A 15,332-nucleotide genomic window follows, 5' to 3' on the forward strand; every position below is an offset into this window, starting at 1 on the left:
TTTATCTCTCTAACTCCAAAACAGATTATGGAGATAACTGTGAGAGAAAGAAAAGCTCTCAGTTAAGCACTACCTTTGCAGGGAAAATTTTGGAAATTTAACTAGTTACTCATAGATAGAAATTCAGGCTTTCAGAAACAGAGGTTTTTAAAGACAAAATAAAAATCTGACTTTCCTACCCAAGAAAATTAAGGGCTTACCATATCAATGAGAACTATTCTATGCATATTTATATTCTAAGTTAAACCTTGTACAAAGAGGTGTGACTTGATCATCCTGTGCTACATGAACAAGCTGGAAAAGACTCGGGGAACATCAGCTGGTCATTCAATTCGGCAAATATTAAGTGAGCAGTTACTATAGTAAAGCACTATGATATGCCCTGAGAGTGGTAGAAAGCAATATCCATCCCTGTTTGTATCATCTAATATAATTGAGTGAACATTAGAAGAATATCAGTGATTATAACACAAAACAGAAAATCAAGGGAAAAATCTCACATAAGTGCAATTCTTAAAGGTTGTAGGAAGAGAGAGAAAGAGATGGAACATTTAATCTGCAGGTGGTCATCAAAAATGGCTTTATGAGGGACTGGGCTGTAGCTCAGTGGTAAAGCCCTTAACTCTCGTGTGTGAGGCACTGGGTTCAATACTCAGCATCACATAAAAATAAATATAGATACTGTGTGTTCATCTACAACTAAATAAATATTTTAAAAGATCTAGAGACTAGTTTCAACATTATTTTTTAAAAAAATGGCTTTAGGAAGAAAGCATTATTTCAGATGAAACTAGGACGTTGTGCGACATTGACAGGGAAACAAAGGTGTGTGGTCCTTTATACACCTGTGTCTCCCCCTCAAAACGTTGCTACACACCTGTGTCTCCCTGCCAAAACACTATGCACCATCCTAGTTCCATTCTATTCTATTGAAAAAGGGCATATAGCCTTTAAATACCTGTGAAGAAAACAGTCTAAGCCTTGGAAAAGCATAGGTGAGTGTGAAAAGCTACAGGATGACTGTTTGGGCTAGAGTGTAAAGGGAACCCAGGGAAACCCTAGGAAATAAGGTCCGAGAGACAGGTGGGAGCTACATTGGGGAAGACTGAGAAGCGAAGGCTAAAGTAAGACAAAGTGTGGGGCCCTGGATGTTTCTAAGCAGAGGACAAGAAAGAAAAAAGCCCTTTGAGGAAGCTGATGCAATAGCACCAGAGATAGATTAAGACGCATTCGAATTCAGATGGTTACAGCAGAAATGGAACAGAATAGGCAGGAGAAAGATTGCCGATATGTAATTTAAAGGCCTTTAAACTGACTACACTGTGGGGACAAACAGGAACCAGGAGACGTTCCAGAGTCTCAAATTCAGATAAGTAGGAAATGAAAGAATCAATAAGAGAAAAAGCAAAAGAGAAAACATTTGCAAGGGCAGCTGCAAAGTGTGACTGTTTTCAGTTGTAGATGGGGTCGATCATTTAGGTAGTCCACATCATCCAGAAAGTATTTGGAAATTTGAGTCCAACCATTAGGTCAGATATGGGGCTGGCCAGAAATTTCAGGTGTTATCTGAGCCAAGAGACTAAGATCAAAAAGGTTATTCAAGGAGGAGAAATTCAGGGCAAAGGCAAAACCTTGGGAAAAGCCTGTATTTTGGTGTTGGAAGAGAAGCCCAGGCAAAACAAAAGCAGTCAGAGAGATGGGGGAAAGTGCAGTGCTGTGAGATGTAGGAGAGCAGCAGTTCTGATACATGGCAAACAGTCAGCTATGCCCAGAGTTGCACAAATGCTGAAGAAATGAGGGCCAAGTTATGGCCAATGGTTTGGAGCACCATAAGGTTACTCTTGGCAGTGAGAGGAAAGAGAGAGAGAGAGATGAAATACTTATTGCAGGGTTAACAATGCCAAAGGAGGAATTCTTTTCCTCATGAACAGGAAAGACCTACAGAATCCATTTGACCCATGGAGGCTCACAATGGTTCCCCCAAAAGGAAAGCAAATCCCTTTTGCTGGATATCCCAGGCACACCTGTAGCCATCAAATGAAAACAGAGCTCAGAGTACTTTTGAAGGGCTGCAGATATCATTGATGTCATCAAAGGTTATTCATGAGGGTGAAACAGGGAGAAGGGACTAAAATAGTAATCTCTTCTCTGTTATAATTCCAAGGTCCTTCCTGAAAACGTGTTCGTCACCACTGGGAATTCCCCCCACCACTGTTGTCGAGTCTGTCATACCCAGAAATGGGAGAAAGAGATAAAAAGGCTAGAAGACCTGGGGATACAAAAAGAAGAGGGAAAGGGATAGAATGTTATGTGCCATCAGTTTAAAAATACTTATTTCCCAGTTGCCTTTCCCAATGAATGGATGCTACAAAAATCCATGTGTTTCCTCTTTCTTGGAAACAGACATAATGCTGTTATTTGGTTATACGACTTAGACTGATCTTCCTCTGGAGTAACCACCATGCTATTGGCTACTGCTTTGCTGTTCAAGCACAGGGTGGTTCACTTTCGGCGTGTGCTGAGCATATTTACAAGTACATGGGAAAAGAATGATTTTTTAAAAAGTCATTCATGCTATTATCATCAAGTTTGTGACACTGAGATAGTATCTTCCATGAGATTTCCCAGAAACTCCACCCATCCAGATTTTTAGAAGATGGTGATTATAACACAGTCAACTTATTGCAAGGACCTTCAGAAATTCTTGTTGGTTGAACACATGCTGAGCATTAGATGCTATCTTTACTGTGGGCATGTATGGTGCTTTTGAAATATTTGTGTCTACTCCTGAGGATGCAGATGTTATTGTTTACAGTCTAAATTTATTTTAAGGAACAAACCCTGCGGATGCACTTCCTGTGATACCTAGGCTTTGTTTCACATATTTGTCTTGTATTCATAAGACACTTCCACCTATAGCATCTCAGCAACACTGAATTACTGAGGTAGACAGGACCAGAAAAGCAGCACTGCTTCAGAAACAAAGAAGGAGAAAAGGTGAAATAAAAGCTGCATGCAGGTAGTGTTTCTCTGCCAGATTTTGAGGTAGGCAGCCTGGTCTTTGTGTCACCTTGCCAGGCTGCACTTGTTGACTTTCTCAGAGTGGCAGCATTAACTATGCCATAATTATGCCATTCATATAATTGTGACCTAGTCCATATGACCTATCTCCTGTCTCACAGATGGGAATGAATGGCAGAGGTGCAATTATAACCCTTGTCCCTAATTTTCACCAGAACACGTTTTCCTAGGGAGCTGGAAACACAGTCCCCTGATAATCAGGAATTCCCAGCTCGTGTTAATGACCTAGCATACACATCAGATATGATGCTAGGACAGTAGGAAAGGCAGGTGTGCCGTGGAGGACTGAACCAATACATCCTAATTATTAATCAGCAGTGTTCCCAGCCTCATGGACAAAGAAATTGGCATTGGAATAAAGGGTAAGGAAAATGCAAAACTTTTCCTGCGGGTGGTGGGGTGGAATTTTAATCAGTGATTAACAAAACAAAACAACAAAACCCTCAACCTTCTCTCAGCCTACTTAGTGAACCCCTTAGTGAAAAATACAATTCTGAGCTACCTACTTTGGAAGGAAAGAAGCTGCTAGGGATGGATGTGACCATATTTTTCTGGATGCAGAAATGCAGCTACTGCCTTTAGGTCCAGGGAGTAGCCTCCATTAGTCCTACTTGAAAGATTGTCACTCAACCCTTGAGCAGTTACCAAAATTTCCCCTTTAACCCTCTCTGTGGAACTTTGCTGATCTCTTTTCCATATTGCCTACTGTGAACCACAGACTCTTCTCAGTGAAATATGTGGGGTCTTTTTGTTCACTTCTACTCTTCATATACCAGGTTTCCATGTCAGTAAAAGTGCCAGTAGTTTGGTTGAATTACACTGGTGCCTAGCGTATGCAAAGCATTCTGTTGGGATTGTGAAGGGTGGAAACATACGGAAGACATAGCTACTATCTTTGTGGAGTTCTACCAATGAGGAAACAAATGCTTACTGGGTACAGTTAGAATGGAGAACCTCTGGAGATGGGTGTTAGTCCAGATGTGCAAATGCAGTGCTATGGGGGAGGGGGATGTCAGACTATCAAATTAATTGGTATTTGTCATTTTTACTGGCTGCCATTTTTCCAAAAGAGTGGATCATCCGGAAATTTTAATTTTCTTTTATTTTAATTATCTTTTCTATAACAACATTTAACAACTAAGTGTATACTTCTTAATTTATTCAAGAATGGATAGACAAGTATGAACTAAGATAATAAAAGAGAAAAGAGTAAAATAAAGAGAAAAGAGTAACAGCAGTTTCCTGCAACCCCAGCTATCAGGAGGCTGAGGCAGGAGGATTGTAAGTTTGATATAAATCTGGGCAATTTATACCCTTTCTCAAAATAAAATCTTAAAAATGACTGGGAACATAGCTCCATGGTAGAGCACTTGCCTTGACTGAGTGAGATCCTGTGTTCAATTCCTAGTACTGAAAGATCTTTTTTTAAAAAAAAGGTAAAATATCAATCTAATTTATCCAGCTAAAACCAACACAACTCCTTACAAGACAAAGTGAGCTTAAATGCTACCAAGCTTGTGGAGGATGTGGGGGCCTTTTATCTTAGCATTAAAAGTATATTCTTTCTTTATTTGGGGGAGTTTCATGCTTTAAAAATGTTTACATTTATTTTCCTCAGACTAAAATATTTGCTCACATTTTATTTTTTTTTCCCACATTATTTCCCAGTTAGCTTGTATCCTGCATAATAGTTGCCTTGCACATAGTATCCACTGGTTGGAGAATCAGACAAGGACTTGGAATTGTGACTAGATTGGCCTTTGCCATCACAGGCTATTCTAAAGAAATTCAAGAACTTGAATAATGAGACATTTAGCATCCTCTTTCAGGCCGGGACTGGAAGCTGTCTTGGTGACATGCCAGTCCATCACAGAAGCTACAAGTAATCACCTCCAACCTGGCCTGGCTGCTTGTACAAAGTATCTACCCAGATAAAAACAAAATACTTCGCAGCATCTGTTTTTTCTCAAAAAACACTCCTCTGCTTCTCATAGGAACCCAGTGCCTGAGCGAACATTCCCTCTTAACCCTTACAGAACCACAGCAGAGAGTACCAGCATCAAAATTTGGGGAATAGGGAAGCCATACTTTCCTGAGATTAAGAAAATGAGCAGCACTTGGAAGGGAATACACCTTACTTCTGGGTCTGGAACTAGGTGCTGGATGCAGCTGGCATCTCATATGTCCTTTTAACCAATTGTATAAATTCAACCCATGTGCTGCTTGGTTGTCAGGTTTTAAATAAATAGTGTATTTATATGTGCTTTGTGTTTTCAAGCTCCATCAACCAGAGGGAACAGAATTTAGATATTTCTCACCTGGGATTTCCATTTCTAAGTTAATGCAAATTTTGATTGAGTGGAAAATCACCACCAATTGGTTGGAAATTTTTGTGCACCGTTTACACAAGTACTTACTTAATCTGAACCAAAAGTTGAATAATTAAGTTCTGCCTCGGAAGTGGCTGGTTTGTGTTTAAATTTTCATGTGAGGTAGTTCATGGAAGAAGATGGCTATTTGAATAAAAAATTAAGCCAGCAATGTTTCATGAAAATTCTCTCATTCAAAAGGCACATTCCAAGTATGTCTTTGGCCACAAAGGTGGAAAGGTTCAGAAGCTGAGAATTTGGGCATTTAATTTAAGTTTTTCAAACCTCAGAGCTGTCATCACTAAAATAGGTATGACAGGAAGGTCAAGTGACATCATGTGCCCCTGTGCTTAGCACCATGGCGGGGACATATTGAGGACCCAGTGGTAAGAACCCTTCAACATCATTCCTTTCCAAACATTCTATAATTATTTAAATTAAAGGGGAATAAAACCACAATGACCAAATAAGATACAGCGATACAGACTTAGGCTTGAAAAGGAGGAAAAACATGTTGTAAGGCAAAAGTTCTCCCCAATGAACTTGAACCTCTTTAAGCAACTAAGTGGACAGAAGCCAGAAGTTGGTTGGTTTTTCCATCTGCTCATCCTAGAATTTAGTAGAGCTCTGAACAAATGCACTCCATTTTTTAAACTATCTGCAAAGACTCTGGATTATTTCAATCATAAGACAATAGTTATTGACCTAGATATTAGACACATGCTAATCAAACACAGAATAGTAGGACAAACCTTTCTTTGAAGTGCTATACACTGCCAAATCACTGATTCTTACAATCAGAATTGATTACAAACATCCAATTAAGGGACATTTGGAACCTGATCTGAACACTGATTTTGTCTTTTTTTGGGGGGTGCGGGTGCTTACTTATCAGGCTTGATGGATACTACAAGTGCAATTAGTTAAGTTTATTTTTTAGCCTCCTCTACATGCACATATGAGTTGGTGTGTGTGCTTCTTGCTGAAGCATGTTATCATGCACATGAATATTAAGTTTTATGCTGGAAAGAAAGGAGCTGAGAATATGCATGTCAGCTGAAGGCATATGTCTCACTTGGATCAATTCTTAAGTACTTGCACCCCCAAAAGAAGTCTGGTTTGAAATGTCATACACATGTTGATTCAATTTGATAAAATATCAAATAACCTTCTCCTTTTAGCTTCTCATAAAGGTTGCTTCATTTAAATGACAGAAGTGCCTAAGACAAAGTGACCTTGTCATACTCAAAATTTATCATGATCAAATGTGACTACTTGGACTAAAGAATAATAAAAAAATAATTTTATTAAACACATAGGATTCTGTTCAAATTAAATCAGTGTTAATGAAAAAAAAATCCAAAGGAAGAAAGTAGATAATAATCTGCTTGAGTAATAACCAAGGATGCTGCAAGTGGTAACGACATTGGCCAGCAGTTATTCTAGAAGGGTTTATTGTTACCCACGCAATACTTTGTTCAATTGAATTGAGCTTGGTGATAGTACCCCTAGCTTGCCCACAGAGCAAAGTCTTCCAATATCAAAACTAGGAATGAAAAGATGAGGAAAATATAAGGAAAGAGTTTTCTGGATTTGCCTTGCATATAAAGCAGGTAAAACATTTTGTCTATTTAAACATAACGGTGGTATACGAAACAAACACAAGGAATTCCTACAGAAGCCACTGAAATGAATTAGAAAATGCGTCAGTAGGACTCTGCTCTTTTGTCAGAAGGGGAACAGTATATATTTTTCTTTCTCTACTCCAAAAAAATATGTCACAGTCTCTATTCAGAGAATAGCACACACAGACTCCTAAGACTATGGTTGAGTTTTGTTCAATTTTGAAATTCATACAAATGCAATTACACAAGTTAGGCTTGCCCCGAAGGGTAAAGGTTAGTGACTAAAGTAGACTCCAGGGGTTTTTTGGAAGATGGAAAAGTCTGTTTCTGTATTGGTTATGTGCATTTGCTACCTTTCAACTTTATATCAACTTGTACATTTAGGTTGTATATTTTTTTATATATATTTTTCTAAATATATTATACTTTAATCATAAGTACATGCACTTCTATATTTTATATAGAAAATGAAGAAATATTTTGTCTTAAACTACCCAATGTTTGCCATGAAACAAAGAGTTTTTTTTAGAAAAATTCTAAGTGATGCTCTAAAATATAAGACTAAAGTGAGACGCTTGCCTTCAACACAAAATCCAAAAACTTCAAAAATCAAGATAAACAGTATTTTAATGCAACATTTAAAAAATAAGTAGTACAAAAACCTTCATGCTGAACAAAAGAAGGGGAAAAAGGGTCAAATTAGAAAATATTACTCAAAGAAACAATAACAAAAAGGAATGCAGAGCCTCAAAATGACCAATTAAATAACTATGTGACCATTATAAAAAGAAACTTGCAGGAATAATCAGATTTGAGAAACGAATGGCAGATTAATTTTCATTCAGTGACTTTCTATTCCACAAAAATGAAGAAGATTAGTAGTATTTTAATGTTTGTGATAATTTAGGCAATTTGAAAAATAGCATTAAGAGACAATGTGTGATTTATTTCAATAAAATTCCCAAACTTGACTATCATCTCTATTTAATTATAATTTCTCTGTGATTAGACTTCATTTGAAGTTACAAGAGTGAAATCTTCCTTTGAATACGCTGAATTAAGAAAAACACACCTATTATTGGTCTACACAAAGATGAGATTATAAATCTTAAATTATGGAAAGAAAAGCACCTCCACTATGTTATTAACTAACACTGTCAAATCACATTGAAGTCAGAGTCTTGTCAATAGGAAAAAAAAACCCTGATAATGGTTATTTTTAGATTATTTAAAAAAAACATTATTAGGTTTTTTTTTACTTACCTTTTTTGACTTTTTTTTTAAAAAATTTTGGAGCTTCACATTTATTTTCTTAATGTTTTTAACCCAATGTCTGTGAAATTTTTATTGCTCCCCAGATGACGACATATGATCTGAATGTAACCACACACCTCTTTGCTCAGCAGTATTTGTCACAAACCATTATAAATTATCATGCTGATAGTTTGCATGGCTGGGAAACCGGAAAAGTTTCATAAATTCTAACTACTGTATCAATGACATTCTTGTTTATTATACAGATATAAAGTTTTATGAGAATCAAGATGTCTGCCTCACCACTGAAGAAAACTTTAGTGAAGTAAGAGCTAACGAGTTCCATGTAAATACTGGAAACCATCTACAGTGTACAATGGATATTTCTTTCTGAGAAATACTCAGTTGTTTCGCATTTTTCTTTCTTTTGGACTTATCATGGTACTTCACGAGCATGCAGGATTTTGCTGATACAAAAAACAGAAATCATCCATTTCTTCAACACCTTGTCCTCCCTGAACATTCCCCAGTGTTTTCTTCTAGTCAACAAAACAATATCTATAGAAATCCTCGGCCCTAGTTTGGCCTTAAGGACAGATGCTCTGTTGTTCTACTGATTGATTGACTAACAGCACACCTTGTTCAATTAAAAAAAACTGAAGGGGTCACATTATCATGGTTTTGATGTTTATTTAGGATGAGCCTGATTAAGTGGTGACATCAACACCAATTATTGTATTTTCAAACTATCCTACATAACTTACACATTTACTTTCCCTGAGGAAATGTCCCACCTTCGTAGCAACCATGAAAATTTAACACTCATTTTGTAAAGTAGGGCTTATAGTTTACCTATGAACTGGGTTGGTCTTAACACTATTCACATGAAAAACTCTAACTATACACTATACTGTTGAAGTCACGAAAAGATTTCTTTTCATAATTATTACCAAAACAATAAAATTTTAAATAAAAATATTCTTCTTCCAGAATTATTCAGCTAGTCTAATTAATAATGTTAGCCATTCTACACCCTGGAAAAGAAAATCACTTATTTGTATCTCAAGGATGTTTCTCAATAAGCAAATGTGCTAAGAAATTGATTTCTTGAGCTTTCTCACAGTGAAAGTTGACTGAACAAATACTGACAATTTCAAGAGAAAATGAAGAGTGTATTCTATGGCAATCATCCCATTAATGGATCAATATATTCAGCTTGACATATGCTTAGTTTCACATTTTCAAATGTTCTAACAATAACCAAGTTGTTAAAGACATCAGAGTGATGATGAAAACTTATTTGGTGGACGGATTTTCACTTTTCAAAGGACTTTTGTATCTGTTACTTCCTTTTATCCTACCTGTAACCTAGGGACATCAGTACGGCAAGTACTCTCTGCTACTGTTAGACATACACTGTAGCTGCAACAGGGCAAATCTATAAAATGTCTCAAATAAGATAAACAGCTTCTTCGTAATAGGAGTGGTCACTAAACGCTTACCAGCTCTCTCAATGTGGCTCTCTAAATGTGATATACTGAGTCAAGTTTTGTGTCACTGCCATTTATTTTTGTAAATCACCTAATTCACACTACAAACAAATTCCAAATCAAAAACAACAAACATCCCAATAAAATAGTAGGGGAAAACAAAAAATATGTTTTGTGGCATCTAAAGTAAACATTGGACTCTATAAACTTGTCACTTAAAGAGGTTCTGTTATTTTTCCATTTTTCTATGGAATTTTAATCACCTGTAGGTTTGAAAGCTGTGATACTTCTCTCACAGCCTTACAAAAGGAGGTAAGTAGGGGGCCACATTTGAAGAATCTCAACTGCAACCTCAACAATGACCAGGAGTCATGTGGATCCGCCTGGAAAGACAGTGGAGGTAATGCCTAAAGTCGGTCTTCCTATATCCTCTTGGAATTTTTCTTGATTAAAAAGATCAGGTAGTTATACTTCAAAATATGACACAAAACATTTTCCTTGAGCATCATCTCTATTGACTTCATCAGACTAAACGTTATCCATCTTTCACCCCTGGCCAGGAGATGGCAGCTTCACAGAGAACACAGCCTCAGTTAGGACAATTAAGAAACCACTTTACTCCACAGCAAGCAAACAAATAAAACCTCGGGAAAAACAAACAAACAAACAAAAAAAAAAACACACAAAGCAAACCTCACCATCGTTCGATTGTTATAGAAACAATCTTCTTAGTTATGCTACATTCTCTAATACCTTGTTGATATCATTAAAATTGTCTTTCTATAAATTACCATCATCCTTTATGTTATCTTTAAAATGAAAACAATGATCCTCCAATCCCACCCTCCCCTGTCCCATACCATTCTATGACAAATCATGATTTATGGTTTACTGTGCACCAGACACTGTTGTAAGCACTTTACATAATTAACTCATGCAACTGGCTTCTCCTTCTATGTGCTGGACCTGGTTTGCACTAGGTCACGAGAACCAGTTGTGAATGTTTCTTTTCAAGTGTGTGCATGATGACAATACAAGGGGAGTTCACATGGTGGGAATTTAGACCTTGGAAAGAAGCAAATGTTATAACTTAGAATTTGAGTCAACTCCTTCCAACAGCCAGGTGCTAAACATTGACCAGCACACCACTGCTTATAACTAGTGATTATTTAAAATTCTTTATTATATTACACATATACATGGCCATAATTTCTTGACCCGGAATTAGTAAACATAAGTTTATTGAAATCTAGTAGGACCTCATTTTTTTTGGTTTTACCCAAGTCTTCTAAAAAATATGTTTTATCAGAGTTTCTTAAAAGTATCTCCTGTAGCAGTTAAAGCGTAGTCAAAAAGCAAAAATTAATTAATTAAAATAGAAGACAAGTCTCCAGGTTGTATATGTGGTTGGCAAAGGGGTATAACTCAGTAGTAGAGTGCTTTCCTAACATGTGTGAGGCTCTGGGTTCAATCTCAAGCAATACACATACACACACACACACACAAACAGAGAATTTGTGAAAATAAAAAGAAAATATGACAGACCCCTTGTTTCCTAGTAGTCACTGGAACACTCTATTAATGGCAATTTCCACACAAAATGAAAAAATCAACACTAGGCCCTGAAGCATTTTTGAATCACAAAATAAAGATTAAATTGGAATCAGCATAATTTTATTGCATTGTAATATATGCTGATTATTTAGAAACCGATTATCAGTCTATGCTTGTATACTAATTCTCCAGACACCAAAATGTTGAATTAACCAGATGATCTAATTTACTTGACCATAAAGAGGTAGTTTACTCTACTAACTCAACAGGTTGTTGGATACTTCCTACAGGTGGGAATATTTTCACATTATTCTATTCTTTCCTAAAATGAAGTATGTGCAGAGAGAATACTTTTAATAATGAATATGTCTCCATGATAATGTTTGTATTCAATGGAAGTAGTAGCTTATAGACACTGTTATATGATTAAACCAAAGTGACCCATTTTAAAACTTGCAAAAACAAGTCCCTGAGGAATATTTTAGAATTGAGATTTAAAGAAATTATTTTCCTTTGATAATACTGCTCATATATACACATATAAACTTCAGGTTCAAGTTTCTGGGTACTACACCATGTTTAGTGTAGCAGAATGGATTTACGTGGACAAGATGGACAGCTGGTGTACTGAACAACAAGAGAGACTGGCAAAAATGGATCTGAGTGGACTTACACATGCAATGTGAAAACATAATTTCCATACTGTGGAAAGCAACATCAACACACTAGTATTTTCAAGTAAAGTGAAAAAATATAATTTGGGCTTCTCTATAGAAAAGTGTATTTGTAATAGCAAAATATGACAAAGTGATGCTTAGTAATTTAACAATAGAAGGAGAGAGGATAATAGATGAAAAATAGGTATATTTGGGTTCTCATTATATTCACTGTACCTTAATTATTTTCTAGCATTTCATGAAGTCTTTCGGTCATTAATCTACCATTTAAAAAAAAAAACCCTCATTTTACTGATCCTATACACTTTGACTTTGATTCAATGACAATTTGCTTTTTTCCATGTCAAATTCAATAAGATAATACAGTTCTTACATTGTATCAAGTGTCACAAATTTGTTTTAAAAATATGCAACCCCACCATCTATGGATAATGTGTCCTGGTGACCCATGATGTTTAATATAAATGTGAGCAGAAGTTTGGCTTTCTAGTTCTCCAAGTCCTTTCCAGAAAGAAGAGATCCACACATACACATTTCTTATAAGATTTCTAAAAACAAAACTGTTAACAGGAAATAGTATGAGCGATTAGACGTTTAAACATCATCTTCCTAGTTTTCGGAACTCAGAAATGTAATTTAGTTTCTATACCATAGACAAATGATCTGCCCTAGATTGGAATCCCTTCTGGATCCATTTATATCCTACAGTTTACTGCACAGGATTCCCCCCGTGGACATGCATGACCACTAGATGGTGCTGCGGTGCCCTGTTCAAATATGGTTTCACTCACTTGCAGTCTCTGTCCTCCAAATCGAAGTGAGGATTGAAGTTGATCATAATTCTCTGGTATTGGTCCGGTGCCTGAATCAGCCATTCACATTTTTCACTCGGGTGATAAGAATGAGGATAACCGGGAGATGTAAGGTAGCCCGGGCTTTCAATTTTTATAGTACCGCCACATTTATCTGTAATAAATATAACATTTTAGTAGAGCTCTCCCTGACAATCAGTTAGGTATTTTAGTTTTATATATACATTAACAGTTAATAAACATTCCATAACTTTTTCAAGGGAACTCCAAGAGGTCCCCACAAGTCCTCAGGTGGCCCTGAGAGCAACACTCCACTAAGGAACACTCTTTGATCTCTGGGAGGTTGGCTCCGGCAGAAGCAAATTGAGATTTGAGAAGACTCTCTCCACCCCCAAAGTTTCTGCCCAAGAAAAAGGTCTTCTAGCATTAAAAACATTAAATCCCCTCAATTGATGTTAACATGGTCCCCTGGGAGCTTCTGCTAGACCTAATTATCCCCCAAGAAGTGTAATCACATTAAGTAGCAAGTTCTAAGTGGAAGGTGACTAAAAGAAGCTGTTCGACCCCTTGTGTTGCTTTTTGATGATAAGCCTGGTCTATGTCATTGATCAGTGAGGATTGTCCTCCAAGACTTTGATTGGCTTAAAGCCAAACCCCTTTTTGTTGTTGTTTTATCTGCCCATAAATCTGAATGATTTTGAGTTATCTCTCCTCCTGAGATCCAAATCAACAGAGAACAAAGTATAGTTGGTGAAGCAGAAATAATTCTGCTTTACTTCTCCAAGTTGCTCAGGCTTGGAGGCCAGATCAAAGCAATGGGGCAGAAAGAAAAATAAATAGCCACAAAGCATTAATTCTAATTATCTAAATGTTGGAGGGGGAAAAAAATCCCCACCACACTGATGTCTGTGGCTCACATAGAGTGAGCCACATTCTCATTTCTGGAAAAGGTGAGCTAACTAGTTTTGAGCCCTCATTTTTAAAAAAATGCTGAAGTGATTCACTGAAAGTCAAATAAACCAGTCTCTGGGTTGGTTTATTGTTCATCATAGATCCCTATTGTCACTTTTTATGATGAATTTCATACTGGAGAGCCTCGGCCTGGAATGCTGCCACATTTATTGATGCTTAATTTTAAGCAATAAAAATTTGGTGCATAAACTATGTAAGAGGAACAGGTATGAAAGCAGTGAAATATATAAGCCTATCAATCACAAATATTCAGTAATGGTATATATAGATTTTAATATTGCATCTAATAGATTCCCTGTGGAAAGAGAATGGCATTCTTTGCTCTCAGCATGAATTTATAAATCTACAGAATTTTATTACAGGAAAACCAGGTCAAATGGAAATGAAAGATGAAGTGCACATCAAAAATGCATAAAGCTACATGCATTACAGAAGTCATTTCCCATAAATTAAAAAGAAGACAATATAAATTATATTGTTTTCTTCATTTGCTAGATGTTTCTGACTTTCTTAGATTAGAGATAGTCTTATACTGGTTTCCTTTGCATTGGCTTTTAAAAGCTTTAGGTTTGCCAAGAAGAAATGATGTTGCAACTGGCATTCAGAATCTCAGCTAATGATCATACTGGACTCTGTTACATGATTCTACTGAGACTCGTGCATTATTTTAAATGTGCAGAAAACTTGGAAAGTGAACCTGTCTCATTAAGTCTCCTCCAGCTCTGTACAAACATCATGGCAGTGTCTGGCATCTGTTAGAAGAGTGACATAAAACAGCACTGCTTCTAGTCACTCGACAGAGTCACTTCAGAAGACATTTAGGTGGACTTGGTACCACACCAGAGCTCTTTAATCTGTGACTTCTGAGAAAGTGACAGTGTAATAAGATAATGTGGACTGCTAGACTCCCTGGCTCTGTTAAATCTCTCTAACAGTTGATTAAGAAAGAGCAATTTCTAATGACTGTAGACCATTAGTCCTAAATAAGGTTAATGAATTAATTTAGCAGTCACTGGTACTCGGAGGAGGTGGACATGGCTTTAGGAGGACTGCTAACTTACTGAGGCATTTACTGGCTCTGGTCACTTCAAGCAGAGCAATATGGTTTTAGCTAGTCAAGCTTACTGACTGAAGCCCAGATTCTCAGCATTCCCCAGATTTCTGCTAAGGAAATTAAGAAATGTGTGTGTGTGTGTGTGTGTGTGTGTGTGTGTGTGTGTGTATATTTGTGGAGTTCAGAATGTAAAATCTCTTTGAACAAGCTTTCAAATCCATCTTGTGAACCACCCCCACTATAAATGTAATATCAGGAATTGTGAAGGATATAGGGTAGATTGCTATAATTTTAAAAGTTTAACCATTGAGTTCGTTCAGTTGGAAGGGAATGTTATTTTCTTCCCTCCACATTATACAAAGATGCCAAACTCAGGTTCATTAATAAATTGAACTCCACATTCACAATTTTTTGAGTGTTTGCTTCCCTGCCAGATTACACAAA

At 36.7% G+C, this 15,332-nt stretch overlaps 1 protein-coding gene across 2 annotated transcripts in view; it reads right to left on the minus strand.

The window, feature by feature from the left end:
* Positions 1–15,332, minus strand: part of Nrp1 (neuropilin 1) — a 141,707-nt gene that overhangs the window by 124,211 nt on the left and 2,164 nt on the right. For both annotated transcript variants that reach the window (XM_026405168.2, XM_026405167.2), the window contains exon 3: positions 12,842–13,016. In XM_026405168.2, the coding sequence (XP_026260953.1) occupies positions 12,842–13,016 (175 nt within the window). The remainder of the gene's footprint in view (positions 1–12,841; positions 13,017–15,332) is intronic.

The sequence above is a fragment of the Urocitellus parryii genome, chromosome 9, assembly GCF_045843805.1.
Source record: "Urocitellus parryii isolate mUroPar1 chromosome 9, mUroPar1.hap1, whole genome shotgun sequence".
NCBI lineage: Eukaryota > Metazoa > Chordata > Mammalia > Rodentia > Sciuridae > Urocitellus > Urocitellus parryii.